Raw genomic sequence first — 16,824 nt, 5'->3', positions numbered from 1 at the left:
ATAGCCCCGTCGCCCAGGGCATGAAGCAGGCATGGAGGAGATCCAGGCCCCAGACATCCAGAGGCCCCAGAGTGCGAGAGCCCAAGGAGGACCACCGGAGGGGCATCCGTGCCACCCTCATGGGAAGGGCTGAGGATCCCCAGACGAGGCGTCACCCAGTAGCCACCGAGCAGAAGCTAGAGGGGCTGCACCGGCATGCCCGCCGGCTCTGCCGGCAGCCAGCTGTGCCAGAGTGAACCGAGCCGCAGGCCCAGAGGCCGGAGGCCCGAGGGCCCCCCGCACCCCGGAGGAGGCCTGACCGAGCAACAGGCGCCAGGCCCCGCCAGGTAGCCACCGGGAGTGAGCCGGTACATACCTGAGTGCCCAGCCCCGAACACCAAGAACCACCAATGCACCGACCCCTGAGGGCATCAGTCACCGGCAGGGAGTGTGGTGAGGGGAGATAGGCCTTGGAGGGCCTGGGAGTTCCCAGAGAGGTGGAGTCTAAGACCCGACCTGACATATAGACACAGACAAACAGGCACACACAGCATTGCATTGCACAACATGCATTCCCACCCTCAAGCACACATATACAAACACTCAGCACTCACCCAACGTAAGGATTGACATAAATGGACATGTACACACAATCACACTCCCCAAACATACTCTATACCTCGGGTCCAGGTACCCTCGCCCCCAGAGGGGGAAACAGAACCCAGACCCAAGAGATGTTACCCTTCCCCCCGGAGTGGAGGCAAGCAGACCGTCCCAGGCTCCGCAGCAGCAGGGAGGCCAATTGGACAGCCAACATCTCCTCCCGGCCCCCCCGCCCCGATGGCTAGCAGAGAACGGGGGTGTGTGAAGACCCCATACCTCCCTCCTCCCGCTCATGTGTAGTGTTGCTGCGTGTTGTTCTAAAGTGCATTTAAAACAAGGGAGAGCATGGTGCTGCTGCTGCCAGAGAGCAGCAGGTGTTAGCACGGCCCCTTCCGAGAACCCTCAATGTCTACATGGATTTAAAATTGAGAGGTGGGCACCGGCGCCAGAGGCAGGTTTGAGTACACAGACCGTCCACTGGACGCCGTTAACGTGCCCACCCTCAAGGCCCTATATATATGTGTGTGTTATGAGAGTGTAAGTAATGTGGATGTCTAAGTTGTGAGATAAAATTGAGGCACAGGTGGCCAGAAGGGGACGGGGGGGGGGGGGGGGGGGGAATGTCTCCCCTGCACCCTGGTGACACACCCGCACCCCAAAGCCCTACCTGTGTGGGTGAGTGTGGTGGAGCAGGAAGAGGGAGGTAGCCGGGGATGGGGAGGAAAAGGAGGGAGGGGAAGATGCCCCTCCCTAGGGCCAGCTCCCCCGCTGACCCCAGTAGGCACCCCCGTCCTCTGGTACCCACCAAGGCAAGGGAGCCCAGGTCCATCCAGACCGGGGCCTACGGTAGCACTGCCAAGCCCCACAGGACCCAGGGCAGCCCACCCTACCCCACCGCAGAGGAAACTGTACCCACCCCAACATTCAATCATCTCCCAGACTACACAAGACAACAGACACCCAGGTTAAGTTTATTCTCCACCTCTCCTATGTCTCTCCCCCACCTGCAGAGTGGACTCCTGCAAGGATGGAACAACCTCCCCACCAGTTGAAGAGCCCCCCAGTTAGGCCGATGCACAAGAGGCCCCCTGTGCCAGGGCTGAGCCCCCGTGCACCCACCCACTCACAACCTCGGTGACACACCGACGAGGACCAAAGCCCCCAAGGCCCAGCCAGAGCCCCAGCACGGAGGCGAAGCACCCCCGAACCCCAAACCTCCACGCCTGCCCTGGATCCACTCAGGGGCAGCCAGGCCAGTAACCTACGTCCACCAGTACAGACCATCCTCCAGCCCCGCTGCACGTAGCCACGAGGAGAACAACCTCTAAGAGCGACCAGAGCCACTAACCAGGTTATGAACACAACCCCCGGGTTAAGCCCTCCAGGGATAACGTCTCTAGGGGTCCTCCAGGCGCCCTAAGCCCGTCCCAACTCCACATCAACCACAGTAGCTAAGGCGGGACCAAACCACGACCCCCTACCCCCGCTAGGTGATGGAGCCGATCAAAGGAGCCCAGAGGGATTGATCTAATGTGGTGGCAGAGGCTATATCGAGACTAATGTGATCTATTAGAAGGTTTCTATATTGGCTAGAATTAAGATTATTTTTGTTTTTCCAGTTCATGAGGACCGTTTTCTTGGCGATGCATAGGGCAGTAAAAACCATGTGGACTGTATTAGTTTCTGTAGTGACCTCATCCAATTTTCCCAACAAGCATACTAAAGGGGAGGTTGGAATTTTACATTTCAGACACTTTGATAAGTCTTCACATATCTCGTGCCAAAACTTCTGCACTGGTGGACAGAACCAAAGAGCGTGAATGTAATTGTCTGGTGTATTGCCTTGACAATGTGAGCAGTTGTTGGAAGATGTAAAGCCCATCTTGAACATCCGATGATCTGTATAGTGCACTCTATGTAGTGTTTTGTATTGTATTAATTGCAGACTGGGATTTTTAATCAATTTAAAGGTTTTTAAGCATACCTGAGACCAGAAGTTTTGGTCTAGGTTGACTGATAAATCTGCTTCCCACTTTGCAATAGGAAGGGATATTGATTCATCTAATTTAGAAAGTGTTCTGTATATTTTAGATAATAATTTGGGGGATTTAAGAGTAAGAAAATGTACCGCACTTGGTGGTGTTTGTAATTCAACTTGACTGAGGTTAAATTTCTTTTTTACTATGGATTTAATTTGTTGATATTCTAAAAATCTTTTCTTGTTGATCCCATATTGTGCAACTAGTCTGTCAAATGGAATAAATTCTGTTCCCTCTAATATATATTCTAAGTATTTAATTCCTTTACAACTCCATTCTGGGAAATTAATCATATTATTGTTTTGTAATATGTCAGGGTTATTCCAGATAGGTGTACGTTTGCATGGGATTAATGAAGACTCCGTTATTTTTAGAAACTCCCACCATGCTGTCAGAGAAAAGCTGATGTTGATACTTTTAAAGCATTCATGTCTTTTGATGTTTGAGCTAATAAATGGTAGGTCTGAAATCTCTAGATCATTGCATAGTGCCTGTTCAACATCTAGCCAGGGCTCATCTAAGAAGGTATGTTTTAACCATTCTGAGATGAACTGAAGCCTGTTGGCTAAGAAGTATTGGTGAAAATTAGGCAGATCTAATCCTCCTCTATCCTTGGTTCTTTGTAGCGTTTTTAAGCTGATACGTGGGGGTTTATCTTTCCAAAGGAATTTGGTTCAGATCTCTGGATTCATATATTTCCAATCTTGTGATGGTTTGTTAGGGATCATCAAAAATAAGTAATTTATTTTTGGCAAGATCATCATTTTTATAGTGGCGACCCTTCCCATGAGTGATATGGGTAAAGATTTCCATCTAGTCAGATCGCCTTCTACTTTCTTTAGAAGTGGGATGTGGTTTAATTTAGTTAAGTCTGAAAGCTTAGGAGAAACATTAATACCTAAATATTTAATATTTCCAGATTGTAGTGGGGCAGAGGAAGAATTATGGAAGGAGCAGTTAATGGGAAGAACTGTAGATTTTGGCCAGTTAATTGAATAATCTGAAACTCTTGAAAACCAGTTTATTAGAGTAATTACCTCAGAGAGCTTGGTTTGTGTGTTTTGCAGAAAAAGCAACACATCATCCGCATAGAGACTGATTTTATGTTCTATGTTCTTACATTTTATGCCCTTAATTGTAGCCTGTCTAAATGCTGCTGCTAGAGGTTCGATAAAAATTGCAAAAAGTGAAGGGGAGAGTGGGCATCCCTGTCTTGATGCCCCTCAGGAGACAGAAGCTGGAGGATGTCTGGACATTTGTTCTGATACGAGCTGTTGGGGAATTGTATAATATTCTTATCCAGTTTATGAAAGAGTTTCCAAAACCAAATTTGTGTAAAGTTGCGAATAAAAATTTCCAGTTAACTCTGTCAAATGCTTTTTCTGCATCTAGAGATAATATTATGGTTTTGATGTTTTTATTGTATGAGCAGTCTATTAAATTAAGTAATCTACGAGTGTTTGTTGAGGAGTGCCGACCTTTTATGAAACCAGTTTGGTCAGGATGAATTAAGAGGGGGTTATTTTCTCTAATCTCTTTGAGAGAGTTTTGCAGATTATTTTAAGGTCTACATTTAAAAGAGAAATTGGACGATAGCTTGAGGGAAATAAAGGGTCTTTGCCTGGTTTTAGCAGGAGACTAATGTTCGCAGAATTCATATTTGGTGGTAGTCTGCCTAATATTAAAAACTTAGTAGTGACCGCCATTGTTGGAAACTGGAATTGGCTGGGCCGCGCTATGAATTCTGGGATATGGTGGGCCACGAAGGACACACCCGACCCATCCTTCAAATTTGGAGAAAAGGAGGACGCATTTGTCGGCTGCATTTGGAGGAGTCTACGAATCTGGACAGCCTTCGGCATGTCGGCCAACAAATGCGGCCTCAGGAGGATGTAGCCCATGAATTTGGATACCCCCAAAGTGTCACGGTAAAGTGGCAGTTCATGAGAGGCTGACTAAAAGTCTGTTTTATAAATGTTATTCTAGAATTTTTCCAGTGTTTTTTTAAGACTTGAATTTTATTAGATTTTTTACAAGAAACAGAAAAAAAATAGAAGGGACATTCCACTCCTTAAGACAGTTAAAATAGCAAATGTGTTGAAGATGCATACACCATCTCAACAAAAACAGAGTGCAAAATATAACATAAATAAATAACGATGCCAATAGTTCACATAAACCCGATTACAGCTGTTGTAATTAATCACGAGCTTAACTACTTAAGCCAGATACATCACTGACCTGTATATGAAAAATTTATCAGTTTAATCATCCGATCTCAAATTTTTCCAGTGTTTAAATAAATGATTAAGAAGTAAACGCTATTCCTGATGTCAGATAAACACTCAATTTTTCACTTTATTTGACAAGTTCAGAAACACGTGATGTTCGATGTCTTTACAACAACCTGTGAATCACTTCAGTATCACTTTGTTCTTACAGCACATTATGAACATAGTTATGATAAACACTTTCATTAGCAGCACGTAAACATTACCAATACATCAATAAACACTTACAAACAGATGTGCTTTAGTTTGCTTTCAATACTGAATAATGTTGGAGATGTAAAGTGACCACAAACACTGCAGAAAACATGATATTCTGATTGGCTGACATCATGCCACTAACTTCCTGTTCACAACATCTGCCATCAGCTGATCGTGTCACTTTGAAGCTGTCATTCATCAGCCTCGCCGCTCTGTAAACTTACTACAGATTCACAACAACAACCACAACACTAACACACGCACAAACACACTGACACATGATCATTTCCAGCTGGGTGACAAAAGTAACATACACATTTTTCACTTTAAGCTAATAAATAAACAGTAAAATAAACTCCTTAAATTACATTTCAGTAATAAACACATTAAAAACACACAATCAATATCTGCAATCCAACACTGTCGTCAGGAAAACAAGTTTTAAATTCATTTTTAAAAAAAAGAAAAAAAGAAAAACTTTCGATCATGTTCCTGGAATTTCCTGAATTTTATTCCTCTAGCAGCGTCTTTTAAAGCTGCAATCATATTTATGGTTTAAAAACTCATATAATCAAAAGTTGTAACACTTTGAAATTTTTATTTCAAAATGAAAAAAAAAATGTGAGAAACATTTGTTTCATTAAAAAAAAAAGATTTGAGGTTTTTAATGCATCAACATAAACAAGGCTCTAGAGTGTGACATGCGACCTAACTTCTCAGTGGTGTGACTAAAAGAATCCTAGGTCGCACCGGTGCAACCAGTCATTCAAGTAAAGAAAACATCACACATTATGCCTGTATCGTGGTCTAAACCAATCAGAGATAGTGAGGGGAAGGAGCTCTCTGATTGGTCATGGTCCAGATGTAAGCCTGTGTGTGTACATTTGAAGGTGCAGGCAGATAGACAGAGGTGAGCAGCCTAGACCTGATAGAAGTGGCTGTAGTTGTGGGTAATGAGAAAAGATGAAAAGAACGATTGATAACTGTTTCGTTAAGGCCTGATCCCTCTGAAATTCATAGCGAGTGCTCTGACACGGAGCCATCAACCTCTCAGGTTATGTCTAACACTGGTTCAGAGACAGCATCAGATAATGAGCCACATACGATGGACTCAGAGCCCACTGACAGTAAAGGCGTAAAGTGTATACGTTGGGAAGAGAGCGGCTTGACCAGTTTCCCTGGCTAAGATACAGTAAAGCTGACAACATGACGCACTGCATTTACTGCAGTGAGTGTGGAGAAACTGTGGCCGGCAATACTGCATTTGTGACTGCAGCTAATACGTTTCAAAAAGAAACGCTGAAAAAGCAGTGCATTCAGAAAACACATTATATGCTGCGATAAATGCACTGGCTTCTCCCCACTGCCTTTCAGCGGCAGCAAACAGGTCGTCACAGGAGGCCGATGTGATGATTAAGTTTAACATTGCCTACGATATTCCCAAAGAAGATGTTCCGTTCACTAAGTTCAAGTCCAAAATAATTCTTCACAAGAAAAATGTCTTGAAGGTAAACCCCATGTACAGTAATGATGTCACGTGTGCCCGGGTTACAGGTGTCATCACAGACACATGGGGAAAAAGGGGGAAAAGGCCAGATTACAGGACATCTGAGGGCCATGTGACTGTAATGGGGGAGGGTCCATAAGATATAAAGCTGTTCAGATACTGAGATGTTCATTTTGAAGCCTGCCAGGCACTTTCAGGTCTTTGTAATTTACATTTTCTTTTTATTGAATATATCTTGAGATGTTTTAAGTTTAAATTTCAGCTCAGTGAAGCACTTTAAACAATTTTTTCAGTAACTTGTCTTTCTTGTAGAAATGTGCTCCAAACAAAGAACTTTGTGTTGACAGGTGGTGGTGCACCTAAGGAAAAAAAGTTAGGTGCACCAGGCAACTGTGGCAAAAAGTTAGTCTACAGCCCTGACTGATTTTAGTATCATTGTTATGTGTGTTTTTATTTGTGTGACCCCTCCCACCAGAGAATGTGGGTGTGGGTTTTTCTCTCTCCTCCCTCCCAGGGTCCTGTGTGGGTATATCTTGACAGCCGAGTTGTTTGCTTGGATTCCTGTTCCCAGACTGGACAACAAGCTGTGTGTTTCTGATGGTAACTTTTGAGTGTTCTCTGTGTGAAACTCCTGAGTCAAAAAGTTCATTAGTGAGTAAAGTGAGTGAACTTGTGTGTGTGGCGTTGTGAGACCTAATCAAGCTCTTTGTAAATAGTTATTAATAGTTTTGTAAATTAGACAACCTGGAGTATTCTTTCACTATATGTTAAACACGGCAGCAGCCTGATATGAATGAGAAGCCTTTTCTGTTGAAATCTGTTTTCTCTTGTTTGAGTAGGACCTTGGGTTAGAAATCTATCTGTTGTTTGACTTTCATATTGGGCAGGGAACATTAGGGACCTTTATTTTGGCGTGGCTCACTGCCGAAGTCAACAAACGGCTGCGTAGAGTTTAGACTGCTAAAAGTTTTTGTCCTTGGGTGGAGTTGGAATCAGGGAGCAGCATTTCCAGATTACCTAGGTTTGGAGAATAACACTTTTTAAAGATAATAAACTATTTTTTAATTTAATTTCAAACGAGGAATTCTGCACCTCTGTGAAAAATCTGTTTGCTTTAAATCTGAGAGTTGAATGTCTTAAACATGATGAGTAAACACTGACAGGTTTACAGACTCAGATTCAGACTCAGGTTTAGCTCACAGCTAAAGGCAACCAGATGCAGCGACCAGGCAGAACTGATCCGAGAGCATCCTTCCTCTCTTTCTCCACTGTGCTGTGTAATAAAGGCAACAGAGACCCCAAAATCTAAAAATGTCATTTAGTTAAAAAAAAAAAAAAAAGAAGATACTAACTTTTCTTAGCGGTAATTCTTTGAAGATATTTGATTGTTTGAGAATAAAGAACAACAACAAAAATTCAGAAAACAGTCAGAGAGAGCACCTGCGTTAGGGTGGAATGTTTGTTAAGCTGGCAAGGCTGTTAAGGTGGATTGTTTAAGGTGGAATGGCTGTTAAGGCAGAACATTGTGGGGTGTGGTTCCAGTATAGGCAGAGTGGTGAAAACAGGAGAGTTCAAAGATCCACAGAAAAGGAAACTGATCCAGAGTCATCTGCTACCTGTGAAGAATGGGAGTGATTAAAAAAAATGACGACTCAGAAAGAAGTTAACAAACTGACTGATTAAACAGTTAATTCAGGGTTTCAACATTAAATATTAAACATACTCTGACCCGGGAGAAAGAGTTTGTTCCTATTCAGTTTTCTCAGACTTTTTATCAGTGTAGATAAAATAATTATAGCGAGTGACTTTAATATCCATGTAGATATGTGCTCTCTTTCCCAGCACCCTGGCATAGACTTTCCTGGGAGGGCAAAGATGGGAACCACCAAAACAGCTTTACAGCATCCAGAGCCTTCAGGAACTTAGGCCAAACTTCTTCCACCCCAGGACTTCTGCAACCATGGAGTTGTTTAAGTGGCCTCACTCCCGGTGATTGACAATTCGCCCCCCCTTGTACACAGACTCTGCTTTTTCATACAGATGACATGTCAGTAGAATTAAAAAGGCTTTCAGCACGGCCTCTCCGAATTCCACCTAAACCCAGGTTTTTGCTTCGGCTACTGCCTGACCCATGGTCCTCTTGGCCTGTCGTTACCTATCCCCACCAGTGAAGTGACATTCCATGTCCCAATTGCTAGTCTCGATAGCCTGGGATTAGTCCATCAGGGTTTTCTAAAAACCTTAAAAACATGATATCTAACCAGATACTTTAAATGGCGTTACCTTGGCCTCCAATAACACTGTGAGGAATCCAATTAATCTTGGATTGATGTGATGGCAGCGTGCTACTTCGGCTCCTAAAACAGGTGCATTATTTTGTTTTTTGTTTGCTTTTCTATTGATTCTGCCCCCTATTACACAACATGTGTGTGAAAGATACAAAGACTCTCATACACCCGCTACGCTCTTCTGGAATATCAATGTGAGATTTAAAACTCTACCCGAAGATCCTCTAACAAAAGAATACAATACAACTTTATTTATAGAGCACATTTAAAAACCAATGGTATACCAAAGTGCTTCACATAAAAGACAGAAAATAAGACAGAAATATTATAAACATTATAGGACCATAACAAAATACCAAGTATGCTAACAGGTCAGTGTTACTAATACACAGGAATGGCATAAAATGCATATCAAGTAAAACATGTTAAAAGCACAAAACCACAAAAGATATGTATAAAAGGTAAAATAGAGTAAGTCTAGGGATCAGATGCAGGCATTAACAAGCAGGAAAGGCAAGGTTAAATAAATAGGTTTTTAACCGTGATTTAAATGATTGGATAGAGTCAGACGCGCAGATAACAATAGGAAGGTTATTCCATAAATGTGGTGCAGCCAAGGCAAACGCACGGTCTGTGTTGTTGATAATTTTAAAAGTAAGCAGCAGTATTTTAAATTGGATGCAGTATTTAATGGGTAGGCAGTGCAGGTCAGCTAGAACAGGGGTAATAGATTCAAACCTCCCAGTTCCAGAAGGTCACAAAGGCTTTTCCAGGTCCTTATGCAGAACATAATGCCTAGCCTTAGAAATGACACGCAGTTGGTAGAAACTAGATCTAACTACAGCGGACACTTGTTTATCAATTGCTAACAGTGTCAGAGAGGGAGCTGGCAAGGGAACCAAAGGCATCGTGAAATTGTCCGCGAGGAATATTACTATCAAATACAACGATTTCAGTTTTATTATCATTTAAGATATGTCACGGTCCTGGGTCTGTGACCCAGTGTTTTCTGTTCTGTATTGTTAATCTTTGATTTCTTGATGTATCTTTGTTTATTCTTACGTTTTGGTTCTGTGTATCCCCTCTATTGTAGTCAGGTCTGTGTTAAGCCCGCGTCTCTGAGTCTGTCTTTGCGTGTGTGAGTTTCCTGTTTTACTTTGAAGGTCTTTGTCTCATGTGAGGGTGTTCAATTTACGTCTCCCTGTCTCATCAGCTCTGATTTTTCCCATGTGTGTTCCTCTCCTGACTCCCATCCCTTGATTACTGCTGTGTGTATTTAAGCCCTGTGTGTTATCCTGCCTGTTGCCGGTTCGTCTGTGTTATCTCCCTACGTCATCCTATGTTTTTCTCTCCATGTCTCCCTGCATCTGCCTTCAGAGCCTTGACAAGATAAGAGAGTTTCCTAAGAGCCACTCTTTGACCTGACACATTCACTCTTGAAAGCAGTGCAGAGACAGAGCAGGATCATCAGCTAGTTCAATGTAGATCTGTATATCGTCAGCATAACAGTGAAAAGCGATATTGTATTTCTCAAAGATTGCACCTAGAGGGAGCATATACAGCGAGAAAAGAATAGGGCCCAGCACAGATCCTTGAGGCACTCCACAGCAGACAGGTGCAGCGGAGGAAGAGCAGGTGCCCAGGTTGACCGAGAAGGACCTATTGGAGAGCGACCGTGGCTCAGGGGGTTGGGAAGCGCATCTGTAACCGGAAGGTTGCCGGTTCGATCCCCGGGCTCTCTGTCCTGGCCGTTGTGTTCTTGGGCAAGACACTTCGCCTACTGGTGTTGGCCAGAGGGGCCGATGGTGCGATATGGCAGCCTCGCTTCTGTCAGTCTGCCCCAGGGCAGCTGTGGCTACAACCGTAGCTTGCATCCACCAGTGTGTGAATGCGAGAGTGAATGAATAGTGGCATTGTAAAGTGCTTTGGGCTATACAGGGAGTGCAGAATTATTAGACAAATGAGTATTTTGTCCACATCATCCTCTTCATGCATGTTGCCTTACTCCAAGCTGTATAGGCTCGAAAGCCTACTACCAATTAAGCATATTAGGTGATGTGCATCTCTGTAATGAGAAGGGGTGTGGTATAATGACATCAACACCCTATATCAGGTGTGCATAATTATTAGGCAACGTCCTTTCCTTTGGCAAAATGGGTCAAAAGAAGGACTTGACAGGCACAGAATAGTCAAAAATAGTGAGATATCTTGCAGAGGGATGCAGCAGTCTCATAATTGCAAAGCTTCTGAAGCGTGATCATCGAACAATCAAGTGTTTCATTCAAAATAGTCAACAGGGTCGCAAGAAGCGTGTGGAAAAACCAAGGCGCAAAATAACTGCCCATGAACTGAGAAAAGTCAAGCGTGCAGCTGCCAAGATGCCACTTGCCACCAGTTTGGCCATATTTCAGAGCTGCAACATCACTGGAGTGCCCAAAAGCACAAGGTGTGCAATACTCAGAGACATGGCCAAGGTAAGAAAGGCTGAAAGACGACCACCACTGAACAAGACACACAAGCTGAAACGTCAAGACTGGGCCAAGAAACATCTCAAGACTGGTTTTTCTAAGGTTTTATGAACTGATGAAATGAGAGTGAGTCTTGATGGGCCAGATGGATGGGCCCGTGGCTGGATTGGTAAAGGGCAGAGAGCTCCAGTCCGACTCAGACGCCAGCAAGGTGGAGGTGGAGTACTGGTTTGGGCTGGTATCATCAAAGATGAGCTTGTGGGGCCTTTTCGGGTTGAGGATGGAGTCAAGCTCAACTCCCAGTCCTACTGCCAGTATCTGGAAGACACCTTCTTCAAGCAGTGGTACAGGAAGAAGTCTGCATCCTTCAAGAAAAACATGATTTTCATGCAGGACAATGCTCCATCACACGCGTCCAAGTACTCCACAGCGTGGCTGGCAAGAAAGGGTATAAAAGAAGAAAAACTAATGACATGGCCTCCTTGTTCACCTGATCTGAACCCCATTGAGAACCTGTGGTCCATCATCAAATGTGAGATTTACAAGGAGGGAAAACAGTACACCTCTCTGAACAGTGTCTGGGAGGCTGTGGTTGCTGCTGCACACAATGTTGATGGTGAACAGATCAAAACACTGACAGAATCCATGGATGGCAGGCTTTTGAGTGTCTTTGCAAAGAAAGGTGGCTATATTGGTCGCTGGTTTGTTTTTGTTTTGTTTTTGAATGTCAGAAATGTATATTTGTGAATGTGGAGATGTTATATTGGTTTCACTGGTAAAAATAAGTAATTGAAATGGGTATATATTTGTTTTTTGTTAAGTTGCCTAATAATTCTGCACAGTAATAGTCACCTGCACACACAGATATCCCCCTAAAATAGCTAAAACTAAAAACAAACTAAAAACTACTTCCAAAAACATTCAGCTTTGATATTAATGAGTTTTTTGGGTTCATTGAAAACATGGTTGTTGTTCAATAATAAAATTATTCCTCAAAAATACAACTTGCCTAATAATTCTGCACTCCCTGTATAAATCCAATCCATTATTATTATGCTCAAGCCTCGCTAACAACATGCTGTGATCGACCATTTCAAATGCCGAGGATAAATCCAATAGAACTAGGACCGCAGCGCATCCAGTATCAGCAATTAGAAGATCATTTAGGACTCTAAGCAAAGCTGTTTCGGTGCTATGACGTGGTTTAAAGGCAGACTGGAATTTATCAATAATGTCATTCGCATCCAAATATGACAGGAGTTGTGAAAAAACTATCCTCTCGAGAATTTTAGACAGGAATGGGAGCTCGGCCTGCAATTAACATAATCATTATAATCAAGGTTCCTTTTTTTAAGACCAGGCTGGACTACGGCATGTTTAAAAGCTGACGGGTCGATATACTATACCTATACTATGCAAGATGGGAGGATATATATAGGATTAGTATTATTCAGTTGCTCAACTAATCGCTTAAGAGTAAGGAGTGACACGGGTTATTATTATATGCTATATATGCTATAATAATATGTGCTTCCAGCTCCTGTTTCTGCTCGATGACAACTCGTACTTTTCTACTCTCCTTTTTCTCCCTCCTCGCGCTCACAGACACATAACGTGTATAGCAGTCCATTCTCCCTGCAGCACGGACTACACTGCCCATGAGGCTACATTATTTAGGGCGATGCCTGTAGCATTCTGCCTATTAGCTTAGCACAACAACAAAAAGGTGCTCTCTCATAATATGAAACAGGAAAATACCCTTGTGTAATCCATTTATTTCAACAAAGTAACTGTATTCTAAATACCACCTTTTTAAACGGTAACTGTAACGGATACAGTTACTCATATTTTGTATTTTAAATACGTAACGCGGTAAATGTATTCCGTTACTCCCCAACACTGCCCAGGTTCCAATATGGATCCGAGCAATGCGAGTAAGAGAATTGGAGATTTAAAAGCGTTTGTCTGTCGTCCATTACTGTATATAGTAACTATTAAGTCTAATATACCCTAGTAAGCTATAGTACTTTTTCCTTAGGGAACCATCTGTGCAGTCTGCAGTTCTGTTGAAGAAAGATGATGAATCTATTTAATTACTCTTCAAAATTAATTTATTTCTGTGTATTTTTTTTCCACACTGCATCAAATTAAAGTTGATTACGTCGATTAAGCATCATGAGGTGGAGGGTGGTTCCCTATTTTTTGGGGTTTTTTGCTGGGAGTTTTAGAACCCTATTAGTTAGGTTGCTTACTCTTTAAAACACCAGAACAGGGAGGATGGAGCAGGTTTAAGTTTATTAGATTGATCAGTTTTGCTGAACTATGAAATATTTTGGGTGCAGTGCATTTTTTGCATAAAGGTATAACAGAATAGCTTTAGTGTTTTTTTTAACTTGAGTATGAACTTATACAAAAAGCAGCAAGATATTAAAAAAAGTTTTATTGATTAAAAAACACACTACATCGGATTCATATCGGTATTGGCAGATATCCAAATTTATGATATCGGTATCGGTATCGTGCCATCTCTAATTGCAACATGGCATTTGGGTCTTCTAACTAAAATAGGAAAATAGGAACATAAACAGTGGCATCTACGCCAGGCCTGGCCCACATCTGGATGACATACCACTTACCATGCCAGAAGTCAACCAGCAGGCCCGGCTTGATACCAGATCCGGGCCAGACCTGCTTGCTATGTGGGTGTTGGCTGCTGGGGGATTCCCATGATGCACTGGGTGTTTCTTCTTCAGTCAGCTTTTTCACTCACTATGTGTTTATACACCTCTCTGCATTTAATCATTAGTTATTATTAATCTCTGGCTCTCTCCCACAGCATGTCTTTTATCCTGTTTTCCTCCACTCAAATATACAGTAGAAAAGCTCCCAAGCATTTTATTTAATGAGCTGTAATAAAACAGATCAGTTTGACAAGCAGTGCTGACAGAAATAAAGTTGTGGCTGAAGCTTTGTAGTTGTGTGCCATGGTTTCTGAGGTGTGACTCACCTGGAGCCTACTTGCTGCTGCTGTTCTGGTGGAGATGTTGCTGAGGTTGGTGTCGGGGGGGTTGGTGTTGTGGGCTGGACCCTGCACCCCCTCCTCTGATGGTAGGTCGGATAGCATGGGAGAAGGACGGATTCTGATGGTGCTGATGACCGGCTCTTATTGGCTTGGCTATATGAATGCAGGTAACAGGTGAGTTTAGGTAAAGACAAACAGCCTATCACATCACATATCAGACTTGGCTTGTTTTAAGTTATCTTCTCACCAATCTGAGCCGAGTGTCCTTTCCTGAACAGGTTTTTGGACCGCACAGCCTCTTTGATGCGGTCAACTTCCTGCTGGTAGCGTTTGCGATCCCTCACGGCTGACTCTTTTGCATTTTTCAGAGCAGTTTCCAGAGCTTTCACTCGCTCCGCTGTAGCCCGGAGACGCTTCTCCAATTTGGGCAGCTCACAGCGGAGCTCAGCGTTATCCCGAACCAGCTGGAGGAAACAGCTACTGTCAGTTATGTGACTTGAAAGCGTGTTTGTTTATCCACCTTGAGGAATCCCCAGTAAAACACTTCTTTCTTTAATTATTATTTATTAAAGCAGGCGATGAATGATTACATGTTATCATGTACATGGATCCCCTTTGTTCAGAAGACCACAGGCTGTAAAGTTGCAGATCAGAGTTCCTCAACTTATCAGTATACAAAGTTTTATATGAGACTGTGCATCTATCTGATTGATTAAAATTGATGGGGAGAAATCATAGTTTACACTTAATTCTCCCATCGTCGGTGCCTCGGGCTGGTCCCAGCTTCTCAGCAATCTGCCTTGTCCAATCCAGGGGAGCAGCACCTACAAACTCTGCTAAACATGTACTAAGTGCTTTTCCCTATTCACTCACCTTTCACCTAACAGCCTGTTGTCTTAGTGACCGTGAAAGCAACCCTGACTGAGACGCCAGATGTTGTTTTGTCTCAAGCGGTCCCTAGTGGAGTGTTGGGCAAGTTAATTTGAAAAAGTAATTAATTACAGTTACTAGTTACTTCTTCAAAAAAGTAACTGAGTTAGTAACTGAGTTACAAGATTCTAAAAGTAATTAATTACTTGGAAAGTAACTATTCTGTTACTTTAAAAAAAAGTGTTTAACCCTCCGGGGTCCAGGGTATAATTATCCATTTTTAACTACTTTTGATGTTTCCTCCACATCTCACCTTTAAAAACTATTTACTTTGCCTTGTTTGGTATCATCCTTTTCAGCACAACCTCACGTGTCTGAATTTACAGTTACGTTTTCATTTTGACATACTGTATTAACACAATTGATCTAAAATCAGACAAAAAACATAAAATCCGAGTAGAAAAAGTTATATTTTTTACTGTAACAACCACAAACATGTTTAATGAATCATATTTCATAACTTTAAATGCAAATATAAATCGTCAATTTTAAAATCATATGCACAAATTTTCCAAACAACAAAGTTATTTGCATCCATTTACCTTTTACCTTTTTTAAATAACCATTTCAAACTGTTTACAGAACAATCAGCCATTCTTGAATAAGATGCCACAAATTATTTGTGCCACTCCAAAAAAATAATTTCTGTCCACTATAAAGGAAACATCACAGCCTGATACCTGCAGGTCTGACAGCAGCAGGTGTATCACTCCTGTTTCTACCTGGAGACAGCAGTCGCCTCATTGTTCTGACACACAACACAAAACTATCCACAACACACTAACTACACAAGACAACACACTAACTACACAAGACAACACACTAACTACACAAGACAACACACTAACTACACACTCCAAACACGCTAAACGTCACAAATCTCTCACATCTCAAAACTCGCTCTCTCTCTCTCTCTCTCTCTTGCCGCCACTCCTAAAACTTCCCCTGTTTTGGGTTTTTTTTGGGGGGGGGTTTGCTCATAAGCAGAGAGTGCTTGCTGCGCTGTCCTTAGACAGTGAATGTGAAGAAACTATTGAGGAAAAAACACGCGTATATATTGTTTATCATGAGTCTGGTTTTATGTGGCCTATCAACACAATTTAAAAACTGGTATATACAGAGGTGGGTAGGGTTAGGGTTAACCCTAACCCTATTTACTCAGTTACATTTACTTAAGTTTTTGAAAAAAAATTTACTTTTAAAGTACCTTTCTTGCACGATACGTTTTACTTTTACTTGAGTACATTTGTGAAGAAGAAACGGTACTTTTACTCCGCTACATTTGCAAAATTCGACTCGTTACTTTTTAAAAAAATAATTAGTTTAACACATTAGATAACATGCTGCCAGTGGAGTTTCCGGTAACTTTTTTATCAATCAGATGTGGCCATTCAGTCAGTGTTGCCAACTTAGCGACTTTGTCGCTATATTTAGCGGGTTTTCAGAGCCCCTTAGCGACTTTTTTTCTAAAAAGCGACTAGCGACAAATCTGGCAACTT

General features: G+C 42.5%; 1 protein-coding gene across 1 annotated transcript in view; it reads right to left on the bottom strand.

Moving 5' to 3' along the window:
* Positions 1-4,954: 4,954 nt before the first annotated feature.
* Positions 4,955-16,824, bottom strand: part of LOC146691436 (kinesin heavy chain-like) — a 54,557-nt gene continuing 42,687 nt past the window's right edge. The window contains exons 24-26 of the mRNA XM_085434878.1: positions 14,643-14,859; positions 14,381-14,548; positions 4,955-8,233 (exon numbers count right to left, since the gene is read on the bottom strand). Of these exons, the coding sequence (XP_085291004.1) occupies positions 14,388-14,548; positions 14,643-14,859 (378 nt within the window). The 3' untranslated portion in view covers positions 4,955-8,233; positions 14,381-14,387. The remainder of the gene's footprint in view (positions 8,234-14,380; positions 14,549-14,642; positions 14,860-16,824) is intronic.

The sequence above is a fragment of the Copadichromis virginalis genome, linkage group LG16 (genome assembly GCF_057382275.1).
Source record: "Copadichromis virginalis isolate Kocher_CV1m ecotype Utaka linkage group LG16, C_Virginalis_male_GT1.1, whole genome shotgun sequence".
Classification (NCBI taxonomy): Eukaryota; Metazoa; Chordata; class Actinopteri; order Cichliformes; family Cichlidae; genus Copadichromis; species Copadichromis virginalis.
Note: the sequence above shows the minus strand (reverse complement) of the source record. Positions and strands in the feature narration are given on the sequence as shown.